The sequence below is a fragment of the Hippocampus comes genome, unplaced genomic scaffold (assembly GCF_001891065.2).
Source record: "Hippocampus comes isolate QL1 unplaced genomic scaffold, H_comes_QL1_v1.1 scaffold91, whole genome shotgun sequence".
Lineage (NCBI taxonomy): Eukaryota > Metazoa > Chordata > Actinopteri > Syngnathiformes > Syngnathidae > Hippocampus > Hippocampus comes.
Window position 1 is genome coordinate 1797812 of NW_017805034.1, and position 27999 is coordinate 1825810.

The window sequence follows — 27999 nt, forward strand, 5'->3', positions numbered from 1 at the left end:
GAAAAAAAAATATTTTAACACCACTCAATCGGATATCTTTGACATAAGTGATTAAAACCTAATGCTCATTTTTTCAGAGACCAAAACCACCAAAGGCCTATGGTCTTTGGAGTACCGGGTGTAAAAATGTGACGTTACGAATCAGACAACAGAAAAAAAAAAGCATCAACCTAAGTCCATTCTTCACTTGTACAAATACTGTCAGCACATTTACGAATTAAAGCTTGATTGACGAAACAACTGGTGTCTGTTTTTTTTTTATGCTTCCGATAACCATATATTTTCACCAGAATACGTGTGCTAGCAAAAATTAGTGAGTTGTCAGGCATTTTGAGACCACCCCCAAAAGCCAATTCAGAACCCAAAAACAGCAATTCAAAGAGGGCAGTGGTGCTCAGGCCCATGAAAAAAAAATATATATATATAAAAGGTCCCAGAGGGCTTATAATCAACCCGTCTTTGACCAATGCCGTCATATGTGGCTCTGCATCAAATCCATCTCTTGTCGTGTCGTCCCGGTTCCAAAAAACCTCCACCTCAACATGTCTCAATGACTAATGGCCCACAGCTCTCATTTTGCGTCATCACCAATTGCCTTGAGGTCACACTGCTTAGTGATGAAAACACATTGATTGGCATTGCATTAATTCCATGACGTTGACATTGCAATAGCAGGTATAAGCATTAATATCCAAATATTCCAGAATTAAGTGTTTATTTATACAACAGTGGTATAATTACAAATGCTGATTTGATGTTGCTTAGCTGTTTTTGTCATTTTCGTGTAATATTATTGTATTGGCTCGCTACATTTTTCTGGTGGGTTGCTTCAGTGTCGTTGATCTTTCACTTAATGTAGAAACTCTACATTTTGGAAGTGGAATGCCCAATGTCTCTCGAATCTCGATACAAGCAAAAAACAAAAGGACTTATGCACACATTTCAACATGTATTTAGTTCAGGTTGACATCCTGAAGCACATCGAATCTTGAAAAAGAAGGATATAAAACTCCGCCTCCAGATGTCGCCGTTAACGACACCATAACCTGGGGAGGATAAAGTAGAAAAAACGAACAATGTGATTTACGAGTGACAAGTTTCACAGGTTAATTTGCACTAATTATTTTCCACATTTTAAAACAATAAAACAAAAAAACACGCCCCTGCCCTTGATCGACTCACAACTCTTGCCTCAAGCAGAGTTCAGACAAAACGACTACATTTCCCAAGATGCAGCGCGAGCTGGGTGACAAGCTAACCGGCCATGTGAAGCAGCGAGTGAACGCTGCTCCCTTTAACCAGTATTGCACTTGACTTTTTGCACTTTCTTTTGATACTTTACATACACATATACCGGTGTTAACATTGTGTTGTTGTCAGCTGAACGTGTTTGATGAGCAACCCAGCCGGTAGGGTGAGCAACAACCCTGGAGAAAATAAACATCCCTTGCCGGACTGTTGTGGAGGTCTTGGCAACGTCGACTACTCCAAGGTAAAACTCAAAACACTTGCACACGTAATTGTCACAAATAACACCCAATTTGTGACAGTGAAAATGCTCCGAAAAGCTAAAAGCTACCGTTCACTGACTATTATGTCACCGTATGCACGTTGATTGACAGCCAGGAAACCAGCTGGGACAACTTGACGTATCAAAACAAAACTATGAATTTCTGCAATGAAATAAAAAAAAAAAAGTAACCGGTTATGCATTACATTATTAATCAGCGAAAATAATATAATGTTGATGTCTACACGTTTTAACATGTTTGACTCTCTCCTTTCAGATGGACCTGAAGCTTTTTGAAGAAGTCTTAAAACACATCGACTTTCACGACCCCAGCTTCCACGTTGCTGTGATTGCAATCATTTTCAACCCACTTTTCTGGAATGTGGTAAGTGTTTCCGTTTTGAATTGCACTTGTCACACCCGACGTGTGCGTGCACCACAAATGAATCCGTTTCTCAAGGAGTAAATTGTGGAGCTTGACTTAACAGTCCCCAGTGGTGGCCTTATTCATAATTGAACTTTGTAATAGGTGTAAAACTTGAATGTTGATGTGTTTAATTTCGATATCCATCCGTTTTCTAATCTAAGACTCCTCGCAAGGGTCGCGGGGGGGGATGCTGGAGCCTATCCCAGCTGTCTTCGGGCAGAAGGGTGAGGGGGGGGTGGTCCACCCTCACCGGGTTTCCAGCCAATCGCCGGGCACACGTAGATGAACAACCATTTACGCTCACGATCACACCTGGGGACAATTTAAAAGTGTTCCATCAACCTGCCATTCATCTTTTTGAAATGCGGGAGGAAACCGGAGTACCCGGAGAAAAGCCACGCAGGCACGGGGAGAACATGCAAACATATCTATGTATTTGTACTTATGACAACATTTTGTCTGAAGGTGAATGTGTGTTCCTGTGAGTTGCTCCCCTTTAAGATTGTACATTTGAATGATTTCAACTAAAAAAACAAGTTACAGAATGGTGAATTATACACCCAGACCGCTTCCTTACTTGGAAGTCTCGCCGGCGAAAAGCAAATTAAAACGCCCAGGCACAAGAGACTGAAACTGACACTTTTCGTATTTTAATTCAAGGCTCCATTCATATTCATTCATGTTTCATCTTTTAAAGATGAGTGAATAGTTTCCTGGAAACAAACATGCGCAATCGCCGAAGTCTGGGTGATGGAAAAATAGCCGTCACGGCCAAGTTTCCCCGCTTTCCGATGTGAAGTTGTAGCTCCATTCTGCTCCTCGGGTCCTCTCCGCTCACGGAAAGTATCACAGCTTGGCTGCAAATATGACCCGGCACATACAAATAAATAATTGAGTCAAATCAACTCCTTTGTAGATCTCATTAGCTTGGTGGCGAGCATTAAATGGATGTCAAGATGACATTAGGTACCCGCTTCATCTCAGCAGACGTCGCAGGCATCAAAGCGCATCAATAGAGCTTCAAACTATTGTGGCTTTGGCGAGGCTTCATTCGACAGATTCAATTTAAACTGTGTGAGATGGACGGAATATTATATCCCGGTTTGGAAAATTCATGTCCTGATAGCGGGCGGCCCGATGGTCCAGTGGCTAGCGTGTCGACCTCACAGTGCAGAGGTGCTAGGTTCAATTCCAGCTCCGGCCTCCCTGTGTGGAGTTTGCATGTTCTCCCCCCGGGCCTGTGTGGGTTTTCTCCGGGTATTCTGGTGTCCTCCCACATTCCAAAAACAAGCATGGCGGACTGATTGAATGCTCTAAATCGTCCCTAGGTGTGAGTGTGAGCGCGGATGGTTGTTTGTCTCTGTGTGCCCTGCGATTGGCTGGCAACCGGTTCAGGGTGTCCCCCGCCGACTTCCCAAAGACGGCTGGGATAGGCTCCAGCAACCCCCGCGACCCTTGTGAGGATTGGCGCATCGGAAAATGGATGTATGGATTAAAAATATTTGTTTTATATCCTGATAACGAAATCCAGTCCTATATAGTCTGATATAGTACTGCTGTCCCTTTAAATAACCTGAAATGAATGTCAAATTTCTTTGATCTGTTGTCCATTTATTTATAAGATGCATATTTTATATCGAAGATACAATCAAATCAAAAAGCACTTTTAGAGAAACCTGGAATTTTTTAATTTATTTATGTACTTTTCAATTATTTATTTTATTATTATTATTATTTTTTATCTGCTAACAAGTGACCACCGTAACAAAACGGCCACCTCTCTACCACGCCATCCCCCGTGGCCCCCGCACTCCGACGCATGACCAATCAACCACGGCGTAATCCACCTGTCGGATTTGTGTAACAGTTGGCTCGAACATCAATTGTTTAGTCACGCCTACAGGGTGAGCCAGGAGGATGATGTCTTCCGAACTCCGACTGCTGTTGTGTTTCCGTTTCAGAGGTTGCGTTACCGCGGCAGCAGAGATAACCCAGTCATCAAATTTAATTGTATTTTTTTGAGTTGTGTGACATCCAGACGATGACCCCGGATGCCGCGAGTCTTTTTCTGAGTGTGTGCAAAATGTCTTTTCCCTTGTTGTCCCGCTTCAGGCAGAGGTCAGCCTTAGTTGAGGAAATGTATGCGCGCCTGTCTCCATGTATCTCCCCTCCTGTCCATATGTGGCACTGAAATCGATAGCCGAGCTCGCATAATTAAGCGTCACCTGATCTACCTGCATGGGAAATTTCTCGGTCATGGGGGTTGCAATGCCAGGTGACCTCAATCCACGGGGAATAAACTCATCAAACTCATTCTGTGCCCGTCTTCCAAAAAAAAAAAAACTCAAAATAAAGGCTCATCTGCTGTATTTCAAGAGTCAACCTTTGACTGATCAAACCGTAGCGCGAGGGGCTTGCAGTATTCATGCGTTTGGGGTTAGTTGTCGGAGCATAACCTCAAATGACTGCCAAGCGGAAGATCAGTATCAGGAAGCGCATCTTTAAGTCATGTGTATTTGCCTCGGTCGTGAACGAGATTCTCATGGGTATCAATTATGTAAGCAATGACCTCATGACACACTTGTCTGATGTGGTTTTATTCGGTTGCCTTGTTTTGACCTGACCTGTACTCGGTGCAAGCTGAAGGTTGTGGGTTCCTGTCCACTTGTGGGATTCTTTTTCAATCCATGTCAGGGCAAGTGTTCACCTTTTTGTTGATAGGGATTGGTTGATTTTGTCCCATTTGGCCTCGAATATGGTTTCATTCTGTTCAGTATATGTTTTGTTCAATTGACATTTTTTATGGTCTCCGTTTCATTGTGGTGAAGTCATGTGAATTAATCTGCTTTGAAGTTGCGGCCGCGTGAGTGATGTGTAGCCTCCTGTAGCTCTCCCACCCTCACAAATCGTCTTCGGTACAGTAACCAAGTACTGGGAGTGAACTTTATACTTTTCACAACTGCCTGTTATTCGCTTGGGACATATTTACTCTCCAGATTGGAGGCATGATAAATAGTTCACGTGATATGTTGTGGTCATCGCTGTTCCACTTAGCTTCCTGTAGGTGGTGCTAAGGTGCATTTCAATTTGCAGCACATTTCAGCCATCTCTGGACGCCTTGACAGTTCAACCACACTGCATTTAGATAGATACACAACAACAATAATTGACACTCTCACAAATATCAATTTGGGTACTGACTGCGCTCATAAAGTAATAAAAAATATAATAAATGCAAAGAAAAAGTGTGCCATTTCAAATGTTGCAATCTTTCAAATGTTATATGGGCTTGTTCTGTACGTTGTACAAACAGCTTTACTCAAGTGACAAGTGATGGAGGACTACTGATAAGAAAATCTGTTATGTACCAGAAATGCAAACGTGTGCTCATGTTTGATTAAGGAAACGCCTCGGAAGATGTCATACTTTTAGGGACTGTCCACTTTTTTTTTTTTTTTTTTTTTAAACCACAGCTTGTTCGGTACAAGTGCAGTTAGCGAAACATTTATGCGTCTCCCGTTTGAATATTCAGTCAGCTCTGTTCTAATTAAGACCCATTTGATCAGAGTGTGCATGTGATCAATGTTTTTGTTCCCAGTCTCGCTTCGCTCTAGAGAACTCCACACACACACACACACACACACATTCACACACGCATCCACGGAAACATGGTCGGGCGTGTGTTCGCATTCGGTACCGTGTTCAACACTGCGCAAAAAAAAAACCTAATGGACGCGCAACTATCAGCCAGAACCATCCCTGGACAGTTGAACATGTTCTGTGTGGAACATCAAAACCGCAGTCCGAGCCAAATGTTCCGTTGGGGAGACACAAGGGCCCTGTTAGCTACCTTGATTGAATTTGTCTTACAGGGCTGCAAGCCGCTTCTTTGTAACCTCACGATGTACACGGCTTGATAGATGATGGGAGTGCAGCATCGGTGTTATTTCAGCGCAAGAACAGTATTTTTAGCCCGCGGGCGTAATGCACTGGAGAGTTTGTCAATCACTTCGGAAGATTGCGCGGGAGCTCGAATTCCCGTCACCGCATCGTCTAAAAGGGACGGCCGGTGCTCATATTTCTGGTGGCCGTTTTATTTATTTTTTTTTTACACAAAAGATAATGCAATGTGGCCATGGGTTGGTATTTTTTTCTTCTCTGATGAAAATTGGATGAAAGGAGGAAAAGAAAAGTGCGCACCATGCATTTGATCAAGCAAATCTTTATGCTGTTAATTCACTGACGTTGAAAACGTCATGTGCTGGTCTCTCGTTTGATTTTCTTGGAGTTTGTTTTCAAACGTGAGTCAATCATATAATTTATCTCACGCTTGTCTTGTCCGTCTCTGTCTTACACTCTTTGTTCCTCTGTCTCTTTCTCTCTCTCATTCCGCTCTCTGTGTCGTTCCGCCTCGATATTACATAATGTTGTCGTGTGTCGGACGAAAATGTCTACCGTACGATATAAGCCTCGTGTTTTCAAAGTTATTCCGAAGTGTAGGTTTGTTGCGACAGTAAAGTCGCCCATTCAACTCTTGTGGTTGAGATTGCACGACTATCTGTCGTGGTTTTGTATTATTTTGTCATTTTATGTTAACTGTTCTTTTGATGGTGGCGCGGGCACCCGCAGCGGCTCCTCTCTCTCTCTCTCTCTCTCTCTCTCTCTCCTTCTCCTGTGTTTGCACTGTGGTTGAGAGGGAAAGAAATTTCATTTGTGGTGTCGCGCACACTGAATGAAATTTCATGTTGCACATGTCGCACATTTGACAATCAAGTTGACTTAAACTTGAACTTTTACTCTCTCGGACCAAACGTGCCAACTCCGTTCAAACTACGAACCCTAATTCATGTAGAACCGTTTCATCTTACGTGCAGGCTACACGACAAATTGGTGAATAACTAGTTTTAAAATCAGAGGCCAATAAAAACATTTTTTTTTTCAAATATAATTAAATTTCTTTTGAAAATGGGGGGTTGGGAATAAAAATGCTTGCTGTATCTCAACATTTTAAAAAGTGAAACAATTTGCAATTTTGGTATTTCAGCAAGAAACGCTGCATGTCATTACTAGTAACTCAAAAGATGTCAAATATTTTCAACCACCTTTTTGCTTTATTTGTATTCTTATTTTATTCTTTTTTTGGGGGGGGGTGTAGGTTTTTGAAGAAGGAAACTCGGTTTATTGGAGAATGTGTCCATCACCGCATGAATAACAACAGTGGCTTGCCAGTCTCACAGACTAGTTACTGAAGCACATGATCCTGCTCCGAATATGCCTAAAAAAAACAAAAAAAACAACAACAAAAAACAACTTTTGGGTGATATGCAATCACTCTTCATCAACACTGTCATAATAGAATTTCAGTTCAGTTTATTCAGCACCTGAGCAAACCCAGGCTGTCTTTTATCACCACATGGAGTCTATTTCCGTTCAGGTTTTTCTTTCAGGTTTTTCTTTATCCTTTTTCTTTCTTTCTTTCTTTTTTTTTGAACCAATAGAGGAAAAAAAAGGGGTTGCCATGGCGATATCTAGTCCTTTCTGGCTCAGCCATCCAGTCATCTACGCACTTCCTCAACCCACAGAGTGTTATTTAGACTTTGGCAAACAAAGTCATCCATACAGCGTCGTTATTTCAAAGCATTCCAATATATTGCCTCGAAGATTCATTCAGACGTATGCAAGTTCGACCTGAACAATTTCACATTTCTCAAGCACAGTGCCGATTCATATACGATGGGATGAAAGACGAAAGCTCATGGTATCATCTCGTTGATATTTCAGGTGGCAACGTGGGAGCACCGCACACGGAAACTCTCCAAGATTTTTGGAAGCCCCTACCTCGCCTGTTACTTCCTGGGCTTTGTCATCATCCTCCTCAATGTGTATCGCAGCCACAGGTACGACGACACGCCTTCCTGTTATGTTTAACCAATCAAACCTTTTTTTTGTTTTCTTCCCGAATGGAATAATTGAAAATATATCATTCTGCATTGTGATCGGAATTCAACCCTTTCATGCATTTCATGCACCCTGTAACCTGATAAGATGTCCACTGTAGTAACCGCTGTCCCTGAAAGGGTTAAAATGGATTCATGGAATGTGCTTGCGGGATTTCATCCAAAAGAACATTTTTCAAGTCGGCCATGTTGGACGTGAGGAAGCGCCTCTCACTCTTTCTAGTTTTGAGGTCACCACATATTGACAAACAGCCATTCACATTGACATTCACATCTATGGACAGGTATTCCTCAATTAACCCCAAATCGGTCAATTATAAGACCGTAGAGCCGCTCGGCTTTCCTTTTGTATCTCTGATTTCTTGCCTCTTAGCATCACATTTTGTTCTTGATACCACGCATACTCCCACACTTCCCACTATGGATCAAAATGGCAACAGAAGCTTTGGAGGACTTTGTGCTCCCTTTTTCTCAGGCGATTTGTGTTGCCTGGGAACAGCACTTTTCGAAAACACGGTTGCCGACAACAGCGTTGTATCCTACCGGACTGCTCCTCGTCGTCGCTCGTGTTGCTCAAAAAGACCTCGTGTGAGTTTATTGCAGTATAGGACTACATTAGACCAAAATAGTGACTAAATCCGTGCTGTGCAGAAGGGTGTTCTTATCTGGATTCATTCCACCCCCAATTTTTTTTTTTTTTTTTTTTTTTTAAATGTAAATATAGCAGAGTTACTTAAAAGGAAAACAAAATTGCTCGTGGCAGGCCTGCAGAGGATAACAATATTCGTCTCAGAACCGCACGGCGGTCATGCTTTATGGGTGCCTCTGTTCTGTCACTGACGCGTAGGTTTCGTCTCCACACAGCGTGTAATCATACACTTTTTAAAAATTGACCTAATTATTGAACAAAATTAAGTCAACGTGCATTTGGCGAAAAAAAGAAAAAAAAATCAACTGTTGTGGTGGAGTCATAACGCTAAAAGCCTTCTGTCCAAAATTGCACTTCTTGTCGTGCAAACAACTTTATTGTGAAACGCCACGTCGGATGACAAATGTAGGTCAGTACAACGCTGCCCTGTAAAACCTTTTATTTAAATATCAGTGGTGAATGGGACTGCATTTAGCCACGCATTGCCCATCTAACTTTCAAGATTTTTTTTTTTCTTCAAGCCCCCTTCAATGGCAAAGCTGCCCGCTCCCCTCTTTTTCAAAAGACTGTGTGAGCTGTGTTTTGTCGAATAGATTCGGCCTGTAAAAGAAGTGCATACTGCAAATAGTTCAGCTTTCAACTTTGTAAGATGGCGACACATACCAGGAAAACCATTTCAAGCATTAAAAGCCAACAATTTAGTTGCCAAGGCTAGGCTGGTTATGCCTGGGAATCTATAGTACTCCCGTCTACTATTTTAATTGCATTTTTATTTTTCATGAATAAATAATCAAAATAAAATAATCAAAATAAGTTTTTATAATCAAAATAAAAACTGTTATGAATTACTCAAAACTATGATCGCCCTAACTCCAACTCACACGTGACCCTGAACAGGAAAAACATTGTAGAAAAGAAATTGATAGAAGCAACTTATTATACTTAATTACTCTCTTTGTTTCTTCACAATAACTTTTAAAAACTAATTTCCTGTTTTAAATGGCGTAAATCCTCGTAAATTTGATTCTGTGGTTAAAACAAGCTGTTTTTGATGTTCCAGTTTCACAAATTTACATTAGTCAGTCTTTCATATACGTTTCACATACTTGCTGTTAACTAATCCATTGCGTCGGATCCCATGTTTTCTGCTATTTTCACTTCCTGTACGTCTAGAAATCAGTTTGTCATTCAGTTGATCGTTAAGAACACTTTCAATTGGGTGCAATTGATTGTTGATTAGCCATGGAGGCAGTGGTACTCAATCTCTGCTAGTAGGCAAACAAAAACAAGATTTGAGCTACATCGACTCATATTAAAAGCAAATTATTAGTTATTCATGGAGGTCTCCTTGTTGTTAATCAAATAGGATACCTTGCTACCGATAGTGGCATACGCAGTAAACGACTGTTCCCCACCACTGATTAAAAAAAAAAAAAAAAAGTATTTTTGTCGTCGTTTAGGTTATTTTCGACTCAACTGCTTTCTCGGATATTTGATACTTCGAAGATTTTTAGATTTTGAGTCTTTATTTCGAAGAGGTCTGATTCTAACCCGAAGCTATCCGATGAATAAGCCACAGCTAACACTGTGCGCCTCCCGCCGTGCGTATATATGCCAAAGGCCGTGTCTAAGCTTATGAAATGTGCGGTTAATTGTTGTCAATTATTCATTGGTGTCAGTGCTACCCTCTGTTCCAAGAGTGTGCGCGGAAAAGAATGACAGTGAACACAAATGACAAACCCATCATAGTTAGCTAACGATATAGCTAAAGCCCTCATCCGTTTTTTTACAAAATAAAGCAAGCCCATTCAGAGATCTAACTACAACCTTGCCTACGCCCCGTTTCTCATTTCTTTTCCTATCCCGATCCCAGCAGTATGTTATGCGGGCCCATCTTACTTAACACATTGCCCAGCAGTCGTTCTTTCAGTTTGATTTGATGCTACAACCCACCGCATCTCTTGGCAATTCCTTTCTAACAAAGCCACCGCTCCATAAGAGTCGCAGCGCAGACCCCCTAACCCAGTTTTTTCTTATTAACCCCAAACCTAGTTTCGATTTGGAGCCATTCTGATCCGCTGTGCTCAGGGGAGTGATGTCTGCTGAACTCTGGAGCACAGTAGCTGAGTGGGCTGCAGGCAGCGCGCAACGAGAATCACAAAATGAGGTGGCACACTTCAATGTAGGCACAGTAGCGTGCCACTAACAGACTAATCGGTCTGTTTGAAAAGAAAACCGCTGGTGCTAAATTAACCACAAAACTACACAATAACATTATAGCAGCGCTTTAAAAGATGTGGCTATTAGCCCGGTGTTTCCAAAACACACATATACACACAAAAAGTGGGGAAGTTTAGGTGCAGGAGTTAGCTTGTTTTATTTCAGTGATATTCAGGCAAGCATTTCTACGAAAACAATTGGGGTTTAAGTCAATGTAATTCTTGGAGGGTTTAGCAAGAGCAACATCCTGTCCAAAAAAGATAATAATTAGGAAAACGTTATCTCGCTGTTTGATTTTTATGGGCAAAATAATGCGTCCATTGTTAACATTAACTACCCAAAGGGGATTATGAAATGGCCGCCTCATGGTTGTCATTATGCAACACATAATCCAGAGTGAGGTCATCAAAAAATCTTCCGAGACATACAATACAATACCTCTTTATTGATAGAGCGCTTTCCCCAACAGCTGCAGCTGCAACAAAGCGCTTTCAAAAACAGTTCACACAAAAAAGATCTTTCTGAGTACAGCTTGACTATGTGAGCGACCCACATTCAATGAAATGGTCCAAAATGTAAGCAAGCACACAATCGGGTCACCGTTCCATCCAAAAGGTGATTTTTCTTGACTATTTATGATGCAGCCACTTGCACAACAACAAATAGTGGCCTATTTTTCACACCCTGTGTTGCACATTTTCGTTTTGGGCCCCAATCATTCATGTTTGACTTTTTAATACAAGAATTAATTCTGTTTTTCCATTGCAATTGACAATTATCATGCCTTACTTTCTAATAAAGATGCAGTCCTTCGGCAAATCCAGTCAATGCTCCTCAAAGAAGAAAAATAGAAATATCGTACGTCGATACTTTCTGTGGCGTTCCAATTGTAGAGAGCGTCCTCCCCATGCAGTAATGTCACGTTGTCACTGGGCCTGTAGTGATGACATTTTGCTTAACACATGGAGCCCGATGACGTCAAACATTTGCATCTGGAACAGGACTTCTCATTACTCGGGCTTTCTGAGTTTTTTTTTTTTTTTTTTTTTGAAAGGTCAATCTCTGTTTCATGGTAGGATTTTTAGTGCCACATGAAGATCGTCAATTAGAGTCAACACAGGTGTTTAAAAGTTGATAAATACATATTTTGGGACGGGGCAGCCTGGTGGATTGGCGGATCGCATATCTGCCTCGCAGTTCACAAATTTGAGTTTCGGTTTCCAGGCTCGGGCTTTCCTTATGCTTGGGTGAGGGTTGTCTGGGTACCCTAGCTTCATCCCACATTCCCCAAAAATGCCTTGAAGAATTTTAATAGCCCACAGGTGTAAATGTGAGTGTGAATGGTTGTTAGTCTGTATGTGTCCTGCGATAAATTAATGCTGGGGGGGGGGCTGAACTGCGATAGGATCCACCTAATCTGTGACCCACCTGAGAAGAAACAATATAAAATAGATGGATAGATGAAAGAAGCATTTTTGGATGCATTTTGGCCCTTGTCCCACAAGCATACACCATTTAAAGCGGTGTTTTTGCATTTAAAAAAAAATAATACATCTATATATATATATATATATATATATATACATGTATATATATGATCTAATATAAAAATATCCTGATTGTGCTGTCCACATTGTATTCTGACTGCACCGTGGCGGCGCTCTCGTGATGAACATTTTCAACACGACATGTCGTTCCGTCCTCGCGCCCTCGCAGCACATCCGCGGTGAACGGGTTCGTTGACGGCACGTTACCAAGTGCAGTGTGAAAAGGCCCAGACTGAACTTGCTGTAACGAAGAGAAAAAAAAAAAAAAAACAGCAATTTTTTTATGCCGTGACTCTTCAAAGTCATGTTAAAGTAGGCCAGCGGTTTTTATTGGCACTTTTCGTCTGAGCTCGCTTCCATTTCTCATTAATACCGTTTCGAAGAAGCTGACAAAAGGTTGAACGTCAGTCCCACTCTTCCGATTCGACCTCTTTCTCTTTTTTTGAAAGAATAGCTCAGCTATGTCCGGAATTTTTTTTTTCACCTCGCAGTCCTTTCACTGCTCCCTTTCGCATCTTAAAAAAAATGTCTCTACTGGCGACACTTTCGGAACGGCTGCAGGAATTTCCATGCCACTCAGAAAAATTTCAAAATAGGAAACAAACTGAAAGGCCACCAGTGTCGTTAACAGAGGGCTCCTTTGGCTCATTAAATTCATTTAATTGGATTCCGACGACAAATATAGTCACCGGGTGTTGTGAATAAAACTCTAGCACCAGTCACATATTTATCCTGTTGCCGTAAATGGGTCCACTCAACCTTGAACGACGGTGGAATAAAATGGCTTTGCTTTGAATTGCCTCCCAGTACCACTTCAGTCGGTATTCATTTGGAATCGGGCTTACAACAACACACTAATGCAATCATTGTGATCTGGTTTTCCCTGCAGTATGGCCATCGTGATGAAGACCCAGGCCAGGTGGGAGGTACTCAACAGGATTGAGGTCTTCATCCTGGGCGTGCTCCTCATCGCAACGGGCTCTCTGCTTGTCGTCAGCAGCTTTCTCGCGTTGGGATTCACTGGGACTTTCCTCGGTAAGTTGAATTGGTTTGAGATGTGTCGATGTCACCTGATCTCCCCTCCCGCCAATATGTCGCAAAGTCATAAAATACATTTGTCTTACCTTTGCCGGTCAGTTGCCGTGACTTATTCGTCGTCCGCTTGCCCATCAACCTACTTTTTGCCACTGATATCTTCAAATAGGTCAGATCATAAATGAGTCAGCCTTGGCGAAATCCAACACGCACTGTGAAGAAATTTAACTTACTGTCGGGTATGCAGATGAAATTCTGACACCGGTCGTAACAGCGAACAAGGGGTCTGGTACTCGGTCAGCCGTTCTTTCAATGTGCGAGGGAGGTGAAGTAGCACATTGAAAAAAAATAAAAATGTCATGGCCTCGTGGCCTTACATCTGGTGCGCAAATATTTCGCATTGTTTTATTCGCATATTTTGACTTTTGCATTGGCGTTTGGATTTCACTTGGTTGATTTCGTTCGAAGTTGTTCCAGGTCATTTCCAAGATAGAGCTGTTTATTTATTTTTTTTCCACAATTGCAGCACCTTGTTAGTGTTTTCATAGATACACCTGGCCACCGTATCCATGACTCCCGGCCCTGCAACTTTTGCTCACCTCCAAAGCTCCAAATGCAGTATTTTCTGAAAAGTTGTGTCTCCTCCAATGTAGATGTAAATACAGGCGGAGCGGTTGATCCGTTGCCTAATATTTATGATTGAATGTCCAACCCCAGATGCTTCTGTCTACAGCTAAAGTTAAGGAATTTGCTTCGCTGGTGCATATCATTGACCCTTTGTCGGTACAGTAGCCAGGCATTCCAATATTTATGTCCGTTTAATTTAAATGATATCGAGGACAGTAGGTCTCATTGTAATGCCAACCCCGGCCGGTCATACCTCTTATTTTGGAACACGAAAATTAGGAGAGAACTGTATGTATAATACTGTATTCGGAATGTTCACAACGAAGGCTTTCAATCGACTTAATGTATGCTCACAAGTGGCTGGGCTAATCAAACTTGTAAATATGTACATATTTATACCTTGTATAAATGGCCTCTTTCGTCAAGGAAACAAACGGGATTTCAAAGTGAAAATCCCTCAGCCCACAATAAGGTCACGGTGTTGTTGGCCCAATGAAAACACAATTACCCCTCACGAACATTAATGCCTCCGCGGCACGATGGGATCATCAACACCCAGACGCTCTCGGCCTCTCGGGCAGATTTCGAAGCAGTAGTACACGTAATTAGGATTTAATTTAGCGAGGACGGGGGGGGGGAAAAAAACAAACGTATGCTCAAATGTAAGCCCTCCCGACCCACGCGGGCCTTAAGAGACTAAAGCCCGTGTCGATTCCGTGTGTCATCTGCGCTCTATATTTAACCCCCTCAAGTCACCGTGACCTGATGAGTCAAGGCGATGGAGCAGAAACAAAGATCATCATCAAACGACACGGGGCGCTAATGTGTCCGCCACCTGGCATGACAACTTGGCCATTTTATTGCCACTCCGCACTTGAGGGAAACCAGCTTTGGCCTCTTTTTTCCCCCGCCACCAACCTCAACTGAAACCAAACGTCGGTGACACATGAATGCAGCAGGTTGCACTTGGCTTTGAATGGTTTGGATTATGGATGCATGGATGTTGGTGCTCCAGAAGCCAAAAATTGGGTTAACTTAATGTTATGCCTCCGTATGGCAATTCCACCCCCTCCCCATTTCAAAAACAAACAATTGCCTCCAAAGCCGTAGGGGTCTCGATGATGTTGCATCACTGCGCCAGTTATATAACTTGGACATTAGCAGCACACAAGGCCACAGGATGTGTTTTTTTTTTTTTTTTAAACTTTCCCTCCCCTTTACTACGGTTACTTCCTCTTCCACTTGGTCGAACTGTGTCCATGTGTGTACAAGATCTGGGTGAAGTGTCTATCGCGTGGTGCTCAGGTTGCAGTGAATGGCCGTGAAGGATAAAACGATGTTGCCCTTCAGCTGTCACTCCAGTTCTGTTGTTGCAAGCTCACAACTTAAATGGGCCGAATATTTTTTTTTCAGAGTTTATCTGTAGAAACTCCCATTCCGGGACAACTTCTGTTGGAAATACAGTAAGACCGCAGTGAAAGGTCACATGTAAAGAGCTGGATTTGCCAACCTGTGGCTGATAAAAACTAACCGCTCCATCTAATCAAAAGGATAAACTGCAATATGATTGTAAAATAGACGGATGTCAGCCATTTTTAACATTGCAACACTGATCTTAACCCTTTCATGCACCCTGTAACCTGGTAACACGATAAGCTGTCCACTGTAGTGACCGCTGCCCCTCAAAGGGTGAAAGACACACACACACACATTGAGTATTGACTTGAAGACGTCAACTCATTTGAAGTGATGCCAAATTATATTCCGTGAAATAACATTGGGCTGAATGTGTTGCGTAATTCTTACCCACTTAAAAAGAAAAAAAAAAACAGAAAGCACAGCTAGCCCATTCGTTGTCGACAACATACAAATGCAGCATTCATGACAAGGCACAGCGTTCTTAACACAAAAGTGCATTTGTCCCTTTTTTTTTTTTTTTTTTTTTTTAACATTTTGAGGGAATTAATCCAGCACAAGGGGGAACATCTTGAATATGTCATACGTCAAAAAAGGACAACTCTAGAACCACGAGGGCAGTTGATTCTCATGTCCTCTTTAATGGCAACATGTTACATTAAATGGCTGTACTGATGTCTCTTACGTACTCTGCAGGTAACTACTTCGGCATTGTGATGGACGAGAAGGTGACGGGCTTCCCTTTCAACCTCGCAGAGAATCCGATGTACTGGGGCAGCACGGCGAACTACCTCGGCTTAGCGCTGATGTAAGTGTTTCTTTGTATTTACACTGCACGCCGTCTTGCGTGATCGGATAGGCAGCGGTCGCGGTCAGCCTCTGCGACTTATTTCCACTGATTTGTCACAAAGCCTTTAAGTGCGGCATCACGAATGCAACGTTGATAAATGTGCGTGAAATTGCACTCCGAATACTGGGGGAGCTGATGTGGAAACGGCCCGCATGATAGTCCGCAAATGAATCGATGTTTTCTCTAACTTAGCTCCTTCTTGAAACGGCGGGGAAATATGTTTCCGTGGAAACCGGGAGCACTCCATAACCTCGGCCTGCGTCGTTGAGGCAAGTGCTTGGGGGGGGGTTAATGAACTACCAACAGTTGCTGTATCGGCTCTTTTCTGTCGCTCACCCCGGCGCTAAATCCATCACCTTGATCGTCCTTTTGCGACGAACGTTTTCCGAGCTCTCCCGTTCTGGGTTAGTTCATTTTGAAGACGCCAATCATATCATTGGGGTCTATGGCATGTTAATGAGCCGTTCTGTCTTACATCACCTTTGTTGAATAATTGTGATGAGTTCTTTCTCAAAACTACTCTTTTCACGCTGTTTTTCTTCAGGTTCTGCATTCTTATCATATATGAACGCATGTACAAGGAATGTGAAAGGTTACAGACGCAAATATAAATACAAGCTTATTAGCATATAAAACAATGAGACGAGATTATTTCAAAAGGCTTTCCACCATTGTGACCAATACCCTGTACAATTCTTTAATTCAATTTTTTTTTTTTTGGGGGGTGCATGTTTTAGTGACAGCAACCAAATAACTCAGATGGTTTGTACACTTGTGCAACTCTCACCCGCGTTCCTCATATGTGTCGTTTGTGAGTGCATCAGGAGCCACGAACACAAATACATTTACCGTATTTTCCGCACTAAAAGGCGCACCTAAAAGCCTTCCATTTTCTTAAAAGCTCACAGCGCGCCTTAAAATCCGATGCGCCTTGTGTATGGTCATTACGGTAACATTAAAAAATTGACAAAATAGGCCATTCATTGAAGGTGCGCCTCATAATCCGGTGCGCCTTTTAGTGTGGAAAATACGGTAATATATTGTGAGTTCTGTTCAATCTTGCCATTGCCGTAGGCAAGTATGATGAGGTGGGACGTCGGTTTCTGCAACAAGCGCGTTTGGCATTTGCCATCGAAAGTGTCTGGAGCATGCGTACGGAAGAGGTTGAGTGGTCAAACCATGCATTCATCCAGTAAAATGCGAGTGCCGGTGAACGTATCTCTGTCACATCTGCCACGGGTGAAAAATGTCCTAATTATCATCTTAGCAGATGCAAATGAGGAGTATGAATAGCAAGACGAGGAAAAAAACCAAAACGTTATCCTTCTGCCCCTCGCTGTTCCAGGCTCCTACACATTAGGCAGCCCGCTGTGTAACCAGGATGGGAGTTTAGCTGACACACATTAGAAGCACTTAGACGAGATGACTGGTTACATGAGCCAGAGTCGTGTTGTTCGAGAAGCGGGATGCTAGGATGTGAATCGGTCACATGATGGTCCTTCTCTTTTGTGGCAAGATTGGGGTGTCTTTATATGCAGAGTATCACTTCAGCCCCAATGCTGTGCTGGAAAAGGGACTCTGACGTGGGGCAATTACGGAGCCGTGGAGCCATCGGTCAGTTATGTTGGCCAAGATAATGTGCTTGCTCTAATTTCAACACTTTTGGGCTTGGGTTGATATGAGACTATTCAGTGCCACCATATATATATTTGACCAACTGTTTCATAAGGCTGATACAAAGCAGGCTTTTGAAAGACACCTCCCCCCGCCCCCCATTTTTTTTTTCCTTCCGTGATGATCAGGTGTATTTTTGTGCCTTTTAAAAGCATTCTCCATTGTGCCTTTGAAAAGCGTTCTCCATTAAAATTGAATAAAATTCACAAGGACTGTGTCTAATGATCACATGAGAAACAGAAGGACAAAAAAATTAAAGGGATACTTTTGGGCATCTTTTTTTAATTTTTTTTTTTAACTTTTTCAATCAGATACCACATTTTTTCCCCGTCACGATACCAGTTCGAGTACGTACAGTATGTATGTATGTATACTCAGCGATGAGTACTGTACAGTATAAACCAGATGTTGCATGGCTGATGTGTCAAACTGCCGCAGTATAGCGCCACCTTGTGCAGAGGAGGCCTTGAAGTCAGATCCCCCCCAACCCCATACCTTCAAATAAGCCTTCCTAACCGGCATCCTTCTTTTCTTTCCATCAATTTGGGAGGAACATCCAGTTCTTCGTAATATTACTGTTGTGCCATATTTTTTCCACTTGAAGGTAACTGTCCTGGCTAAGGTGTTCCACCCCCCCCCCCCCCCCCCCCCCAAGTTATAAGAGGTTGCACACACTTGATTTCAGTGATCAGAATATCGTGCTGAGACTAGTGTGGCTGCGGACAGCATATTATTGTCAAGAACATTTGGGGGTTTACTTCCCCCTTAAGTCATCACCACATCCGCAGATGCGCTCTATGCTATGTATTCATTTGCATTTTGGCCCCTGAAACAATGCGCTTCACTGTTTCTCCACAGGCAGGCCCATATATGAAATTTGAAATATGGTTAGGTATTGTTTTAAATCACTACAGTATGTGCTATATTATCGCTTGATTGATGGCAGCCTGCTGGATTTTGTAATTGCTATTTTAGAACTAATGTATTTACTGTGTGGATAAAATGTGGTCTTTATTCAGAGACGCGAGCGTATTCAGGGATGCGTTCACAAAAAAAAAAAAAAAGGTGTTGTCGGATTGTGTCGTTCGGCTATTCATAGTGCTCTGACTGGAGACGCGGAGCGTCACAGTATCAGGCACGACAAGATGGAAGCAACACAAGCAAGATTCGAGGGTTGTGGGCTGATGGGAGATTTGACAACAAAACATTCCGAAATTTAAAGAAATGGAGCACACTCTGCCCAGGAATCCTCACGCTCTCAGATTAGGGCTAGTGGGCCAGGTTTCATCAATGCACATAGAAAACATCGTGACCCCCTTCGTCTTTCCAATCTTCATTTTTCCGTGAGGACACGGTAGCAACACAGCGCAGTCTTTTTGACATTAGTGTGAAATCCGAACGAAGGCAAACGCACAAGAGGCTGCAGGAGCATCATCCTTCTAAATCGAGAAAAAAAGAAAAATTGCACAAAGGCGTCTCCAAGTAACTATGAGGCATAAAGACCAAGAAGATGTAAAGATTCATGGCTGAAGAAGTATTTTTGAAAATAGAAAAATGTTTTCAATGCCACATCATTAGCTCTTGCATAAAATAACATGTTCTGACCCGTAGGGGCCTTGAGTTTGTCACCTTGACTAAACGTTCCTTGCGAATGACTGCTGACGACACAATGGTGTACTTTGCCTTTTACCCAAAATCAGCCCTGGCAGACATTTGATTGCAAATAATACCACATCCCCCGCACGAGTCAGCTTTGTGAACTCGTCTCGTTTTGTACCATTACTGGCCCCGAACAGCCAGCTCATCCCGTCACCCGAGGACAAGCGCCGTTAAAAATGCACGGATGAATGCAATGTCGAAGTAGGTTAACGTATACCTTGACTTACATCTGAAGACTGTTCTCATCACGAAATGTAAACGCATACCTTTTTGCCCATCATTTCAAAAGCATGTCAACAAACCTTGAGCAGCCTTTTCAAAGCACGTCTTACTGCTTTGAAAAGTCTGCACAATAGCGGTTTCTATGTTCCTCTTTCTACCCTTGCTACTTGAGGTCAGCATTCGCACTCACGGCCGACGAAAACGTCACGGCAAACCTCGTCACAAGCACGCCCGCTCGCCTTCCAAACTTTCCGTTCCATCAGCTGACATTTGTGTTGTAGCATTCGAGTCGATTTTTCAACGGCTGTTTTTAGTGCGCTCTCTCGTCTCACGCCGGTCAGAGCAACACTCTCTTCCGAAATCATGTGTCTGGAGCTTTTGGGTTTTTTTTTTTTCTTTTTGTTTTTTTTTGTGGATTCCAATAAAAAGGATGTCAAATAATGGTGGTCAAGCGCAAATAGACGTTGTAAATCCAACCAAGGGGCAACCTTCAAAATCAGGTTGAGGTGGCAGAAGTACTCACCATGTGGAGTCTGTATTTAACTCATTCAGTAGCAGCCAATTCTGGACCAAGTCTGAAAAGATGTTTAAAAACGTCTTTGGGAGTGAATGAGTTAAGTCGAGGTACAAAAAAAAAATCCAATAAAAAGTCAAATTACAATAATTGACTGAACTATTCGGCATTGAAAAGCTGAGATAGTCACATTAAGTTCACCAGGTATAGGTTTGAATGCTTTTCAGGCTCGTCCTGAAATTTCACCTGAAAGCCAAATATCCCGAACGTTTTGACAGTCGTGTCTACTGTAGACTTAATTGATCCAAGAAACTTGCTATAAAGCTAAACAATCAATCAGTCCGGGTGTTCCACGGGGAATCGTTACAGTCGATTGCCTGTTTGTGGTCTTGCAACTGGGAATTAAACCAACATGCAACAAGACACCACTCTAGTCACAGCAAATGTCAAAGGTCAATTTTCCTATGGGGGGTGGGGGTGAGGTTGGCGTGTGATCAGTTTCAGTCAGAAACACCCAATTTAGGATGAGCACGTTTGCTCGTCTTATCGTCGTAATGTAACCCAAGGGGAGTATCAATCGTACGAGATGGAGTGGTGCATCTCAGTCATACGGTTATCTCTCTTGGTCATGTGCTCTGCTTGTGTGACGAGAACACCTCAGCAATGATTTTTGAAAAGGTCACTTGTCTGCCACGGGCAAAAAAAAAAAAAAATCTCCTGGCTCCGCTTTTGTCATCTCTTGTGTTGATTAACATGGTTAAGTGACGTTTACACAACAACATTTCGATATACTGTACACTCAATTGTGTATTTGTGGCATAATTCATCATGTAAAAAAAAAAAAAAATCCAAACAAACGCCAAAGAAAGAGCAAACAGCAGCAGTCTGCGGAATGTTGAGACAGATCTTGGTTGAATTCAGGAACGTGCGACTTTGTGAGCCTTCATTTACATGTTCTCACGGTGCATCATGCAAGCATCTTGAAATCCCATATGGCCGTGCACCAACCCATGGCGCTTATTCATGAGCACAGTCACTTTGTGTGCACCGACGCAGTAGACAGTCTGTCTGGGTAAAATAAAGAAATAAATGAATAAATAAAATCGTGGCATTGTAAATTAGCACTCCAGATGGTATGAGCATTTGCGCTATGAGCTGCAGCTTGTTTTCCCAAATAACCTGACACAACTTTGCTCAATACACAGCCATGATCATCTTACAGCGTGCTGGCACTCATTGAATTGACTATTTTTAAAAGAAGTGCCTTTCGTCGATTTATAAACATATTTCTGACACTGTCATTGTGGAGGGTGTCGAATTTTAAAAGACGGGACATGATTAGGTGAGGGATGGACTCATTAATTTCATGTTCTCCCTCTGTGTTTTATTTTATTTTTTTGCCATATATGCTTGAAGGAATCTAGGGCTCGTCTCGACTGAACCAACCTCCTTATGCAGGCAATATTGATCGAAAGGATGACTTCTACCGACTGAGATCCATTAACTGCACATTTGCAAGTGAATATAAACTCCTCATCGTCGCCATGTTTCCATCCATTTTCTAATCCGCTTTAACCTTCCGTTAACCTGCCGTGCATGTTTTTGGAACGTGGGAGGAAACCGGAGTACCCGGAGAAAACCCGCGCAGGCACCGGGAGAATATGCAAATTCCACGCAGGAAGGCCAGAGAGCCGGAATTGAACCTTGCGCCTCTGCACTGTGAGGCGGACGTGCTAACCACTCGATCGCCGTGCCGCCCTTGCCATGTTTCCGTTAAACTCTACCATTTGGATACTGAGCTCATGTCAAAGTGAACTGCAGAAAAATCCGATTATAAAAGCAACAAAATATGTTTTTGCATATTCATAATAATTTAAGCATGATTGAATTGTTCTGTCCGGATGTCGAAAGGGTTGTTAAAATGGTCAGCGCACGCAATCAAATTTGTGCATTTTGGCAATTGATGCTTGAGGCAAAATGACCAAGTGGCTCATTAACGGAATGAATGAGCCCGCAATTAGTAAACAACGGAGAAAAATAAGGTCACAGCATGATCGAGTCATTGCGACCACACTGACCATTTTTTTTTTTTCCTTCTTCGTGTGTCACCATCACTGTCTGGCGAACTGGGTCAGTTTTATAAGCTTCATCAACAATTCAGCATAATGTCTCACCGCCATGTTATGGCGGTCATGTACATCGTCTTCTTTTCACGTCGTGAAGTACAAACAAATTTGGTCACGGCCGATTGGTTGTTGTGACTAAGAAGTCAGACTATTATTTATTTATTTATTTAAAAAAAAGTTTTGGTGTTGAATGCAAAAATATTTTGTACTTGAGACGTGAAGGCTCTTTCTTCCTGGTCCACCCACAGTTTGTCGAATTATTTTTCATTGACCTCGTGCCCTTCTCTACTTTCGTTCTGCTTTTCAAAATTTAGTGTACCTTCTGTATGAGTGATTTTTTTTTTTTTTAATTATTATTCCTGACTAAAAAAGAAAAAAATAGTGCGAAGTGTGTCAGTGGGCCACTTTCTCAGCAGGAGGATGTAGGTCAGTGTATTGTGCAGTGTATGTGTTTCATCTGCAGCTGTCACCAGACATCATTTCAGACGGATGCATAAAAAAATTCTATCAGTCGACGTCACAATGTAGCCTTTCCTGTTTGGTAGCATCAATTTATATTCAGCTAAAGTTGGCTCCAAAATACGAATATGATATCATTGGCCATTGACCTCGTGCCCTTCTCTACTTTCGTTCTGCTTTTCAAAATTTAGTGTACCTTCTGTATGAGTGATTTTTTTTTTTTTTTAATTATTATTCCTGACTAAAAAAGAAAAAAATAGTGCGAAGTGTGTCAGTGGGCCACTTTCTCAGCAGGAGGATGTAGGTCAGTGTATTGTGCAGTGTATGTGTTTCATCTGCAGCTGTCACCAGACATCATTTCAGACGGATGCATAAAAAAATTCTATCAGTCGACGTCACAATGTAGCCTTTCCTGTTTGGTAGCATCAATTTATATTCAGCTAAAGTTGGCTCCAAAATACGAATATGATATCATTGGCATTCGGTGTATGTGTTACGGCCCGAATCAAATTTGGTACAAAAATGAATCCATCTCTTTGGAAGACCATCGTCTGTCTGAGCGTGAAACTGAAATGGGTTTTTCCCCTCTCATAGATGCCCCATAATAAACTTCAAGATGCACGTGTGTTGTTGACTGCAAGACTTACTTAACATACAAGATGCAGGACTTATTTTCTTGATGGTTTGTTTTCCTTTTGTGTGTCACCAGAGGTGCGAGTCCGGTGGGTCTTGTGTTGACTGCAATTGTAGCGTTGGTCTACAAGATAGCAATACACTTTGAGGGGTAAGTCCTGCGCAAGACTGAACTCACGTGGAGATACTTATATAAATGGAACGGCAAACCGCATTTCCACTGAAGTTGGGACGTTGTGCATGCAGTGCTTTTTAATTCCTTTTCAACCCGTATATTCCACTGAATATATGAGATATTCAATCTTCAAACCAGAGAATATGAGTCATTTTGCAAAGACGAGATGCAAACTACCGTATTTTCCGCACTATAAGGCGCGCCTAAAAGCATTCAATTTTCTCAAAAACCGACAGTGTGCCTTATAATCCATTGCAGCTTGTATGTGGATCAATATTCAGATTTCTTAGACGTAGTATTTTAAATGCTCTGTCAAGCGCTTTGTTACACCTGCAGCACTTGTGAAAGCGCTATCTTAATAAATCTGAATTGTATTGTATTCCCTTTAGCGTCGCTCCATCTAGTGGATGCATAATGCAACCTCAGGCTCTATTGTAGCTTCTATTCCATGCGCCTTATAATGCGGTGCGCCCTATACATGAAAACAGTTTTAAAAGAGGTGCGCCTTATACTCCGAAGCGCCTTATAGTGCGGAAAATCCGGTACATTTATCTGTATTCGTTGCTTATTGTAGATTTCCGACGATAATGCACAGATACTGCTCTGTCAATATTAAAGGTGAATCCATATAAAATTTAAACATCATGGATTAGTGACTGAGATGAGAGCACGGATGATCCGCAAGGCGTTTCTGCCTGCAGCAACCGCTGACAGCGCCATTGGATTGACTGGAAGGTGGTCATCGTAGGGCCACACTTCACTGCTACTTCAGCCCAAATCTCCCTTGTTCTGCATCCTTTGCCAGATCTTTTGTTGCCTCCTTTATTTTGGAGACTGTGATCCCAAGAGCCTTTCAGGAAGTGTTGGGTATGCCCCCAACACTTCCAGAGTAGACCTGGCAGCTGACCTCCACTGCATATGTGTGCACCTTCCTCATTTCTTCCACGACGACTACTTGGCTTGCATTTTACTTTCATGTTTTGCCGGCTGTGGCCTAAATGGCGTGAGATGAGTCTCTCCACTTGAACACGAGCGTCACCCTCACCGGATTGTGGGCCTCCACTGATGGATATCAGTGGAAGCTTCACGGCACTTCTTCCCGGCGGTGCCGTTTTGTTCAAGCAGCACGAGAGGCACTGCCACCTCCTGATGTAATTGTTGGCATTTGCATCCCGCTTGAAAGCTGTCATATGGTGATGTCACACATCTTCAGTCGCCGCATCAGCCGTTGATGCAAGTGGAGCTGATAACCCCAGACCTTGAATTTTCCTGGTTGGAGGCTGTGGTTGATGTGGCTCATATGTTCCGAGAGCTTGGATGTGACACCTGGTGCCATGTCAGAGAGGCCGACTGTACGCAGCATGCCAATGCTTCACAATGGCTGCTCTGCCAAGATCTTATCACATTCATGCGAACACATTTGTCACTTCTGACTCCCTTCCTGATTGAGAGACTGGGAGAGATTTGACAAATAATCTTAAGTATTACAGTCATCAGTATTATGGCAAATGAATTTTAGCCATAAAAAAAAGACCCACCAAAAGCAATGCCACAAGTTTCATTTGGAATAATATGGAGGAAAAAAAAAAAACACCTATCTTCGGCACTTTTTGCGCATTAGTGAACAGCAGCAGGCAAAATAATTTATTTATGCATGCAAAGACAAACTTGGTGGGCAAAAATTCTAATTTAACCCTCTGATTTGAAATGCGCAGGACAATCAACTCCTCTGTCACAGTGTCTCAACGTCCCTTTTTTTATTACTCTACCCTCCCTGCATGATGACGCATTGATGGTTTCCAAAAATTATTTGGGTTTTTTTTGAGCAAACAAACCTCAGATGACCACGGTCGTCAGTTATGTTTGTGTGTTTAGATTTAACTGGAATGCTTTGAGCGTTCCCAGAAGTTTTCAACTCACCCCTGAGTGGGGCCTCTTTCACATTTCCACCAAGTGGTACAGTTGACTTCATCTGAAAATAATCACAGCGTGATGTCAATGCCGCACAGCGAGGTGCCAAGTTATTACCCTTTCAATTAGTCCCTCAACGGGTTGGTGCAGAAAACTGGTCTGATGCGGATTTGTTATCTCTTATACCACCAAAAATATGGACCAAACAGACCCGATCTGTGCATCATTGTCAAAACTGGAACATTTCTTACCTCGTGAAATTGTTTCAAGTCCTTCAGCAGTCTTATTTAGGCGACGACGTAACAACGGGAACAGCCGGCCTATTCTGTATTTTGCGGTGGCCTCGTTTAATCGGGGACAAGTCCGGTTCCTTTCGAAAAGCTTGTTTGGGCCCTGTGTATGCGACACGCTGAAGTGACAGTGTCATCCATTCACCATTCGTGGTTGCAAAAGATCATGACGCATGCTGAGTTATCCGTGCTTCAAAGCGATGCAAGTAAACCATACAGAGCCATGATCCCGCATACAGTACGGCGGTACCTCTACTTACCAACGTCTCTTGACACGAAATTTTCAAGTTACGAAACGTCTCAACAGGAAAAGACTGCCTCTTGTTACGAAAGAAATTTCAAGATACAAAAGGTAAAAATATAGTATGGCCTGCGACTCGCAATTCTGAGTTTCCTGAACGCAACATACTTAGAGCTGCTCTATTCTTTGTTTTTTACATTATGCACAACGCTCATTTATTGTGCAATAGTCTAATTGTAACATGAATTAGTTGCATAATTTGATGCATTTTTATGCTTTAGAAAACATTTTTGCGGGGCTTGGAACGGATTAGGACATTTACATGGAAAACGCGCCTCGACTTACAAAGTATTTTTGTTCAGAAAATTTCTTCCAGAACCAATTAATTTCGTAAGTAGAGGTACCACTGTATTTGTTCCGATCTTTGTCAGAGTCACTGAAGAAATGACCCTCTGCTATATTTGTCCGTTATTATGACTTTTACGATGATGGCAGTTTAGTGAGGGCTCCTCCGTCATTCTCGCATGACATGAGCCTAATCGCCGAACGAGAACTTCAAGCGACCTCACTGGTCAAAGTTCATTTTCTTTGTCGAAGAGGAATCAATTTCAATCAATTCATAAGACTTTTCAGGCAAGGAAACAAACAATTCCGAGGATTTAAAGGTCCGAGTTCTCAAAACTGACCCCCTCTTGATTCCCATTTCTATCCATAAAGTTTTCCGCTCAGAAATAGCGAACGGGTTTCACATTTCCCATTGTCAGCTGACTGATTTCTGAGCGTATCGGGGAGGAGAAAAAATTAATCTCAAAAGTCGAGAACAGTATCATCACCACTCTGGATAAAGCTTTCAGAGAAATACGATAACGGGACCTTTGACCGACTTCGACTCGAACGGAAGGAAATGCTCAAATCCATGCGATCGGCGGTATCTGTGTACCTTGCTTCGCGATCAATGGCGCTCAGACCTTTGCAAAAAAAAACAAAACAAGGCAACACAGGTGGCTCCCATTGTGAGCCGCACACAATGAGAAAAATCTCTTAACCGTTCAAAAAAAGCGCATCGCGAGTCGATCCAAAACAAGTCACTGACAGTATGATGCGGCACCGTCGGTCGATCAGTCTTTGACAGCGCACCGAGCGTCGCTCATAATCACAGCCCACTCGCTCAACGATTTCGTATGCGACACGAAATCTTTGACTGCACAGCTGCGTAAAACGGAAGCCATCTTATATTGGTCCCCGCGTCACATAGTGTACACACGTATAGTCAACTCACGGTTGACGGAACATGCGCAGGATCCTGGTACAGGGTGGTACGGCGTTCAGATTTATTGTCCCGTTAATATATGTTTGTTCTGCTGTATTTGCAGAGGTTTCATTGAGCAAATCTATCAGCAGAGGACGCGCAAACATGAATAATCGCATCCTGTTGGGGTTGTGGGAGGATTCCCACCTGATCCTGAGGACCGTGACATGGCACGAGCGATTGTCAAGACGATTCCAGTGTTACGCTCTGCTGTCCGTTGACAGTTGCACAAAGTTGTGTTGCGATTATTTTTAAAATGTTTCCCCCCCACCCCAAATCATAGATCTCATTTTTAGGATCAGACATCTGGGAAATGTGTTTTGTGGTGCTCTGGGAACAATTTCAAACCATAATTACATGTCAAGAATGCAGGAAGCAATTACGGTAGCACAACATAATTAAGTTGGAGCAAAATACTTTTTTTTTTTTTTTTTTTTTTTAAAAGAAAGGAAATAGAGCAATTAAAATAAATTGTATGAAGAAGACAAAATGATTTTTATGTCAGGGTTTTTTTTTTTCATTATTTAAGAAATTTGACTGAAGACAAT

General features: G+C 42.4%; 1 protein-coding gene across 3 annotated transcripts; it reads left to right on the forward strand.

The window, feature by feature from the left end:
• Positions 1–977: 977 nt before the first annotated feature.
• On the forward strand, positions 978–27871 carry pemt (phosphatidylethanolamine N-methyltransferase). 3 transcript variants are annotated; one of them, XM_019863514.1, is made up of 7 exons: positions 978–1492; positions 1788–1895; positions 7719–7834; positions 13200–13345; positions 16085–16196; positions 23602–23676; positions 27516–27871. In XM_019863514.1, exons 1-7 carry the CDS (start codon positions 1394–1396, stop codon positions 27562–27564), a joined length of 705 nt encoding a protein of 234 aa, XP_019719073.1. In that variant the 5' UTR covers positions 978–1393; the 3' UTR covers positions 27565–27871. The 3 variants fall into 3 exon arrangements, with proteins under 3 accessions (XP_019719073.1, XP_019719072.1, XP_019719074.1); XM_019863513.1 differs by lacking the exon at positions 27516–27871 and adding an exon at positions 25576–25917; XM_019863515.1 differs by lacking the exon at positions 23602–23676.
• Positions 27872–27999: the final 128 nt, after the last annotated feature.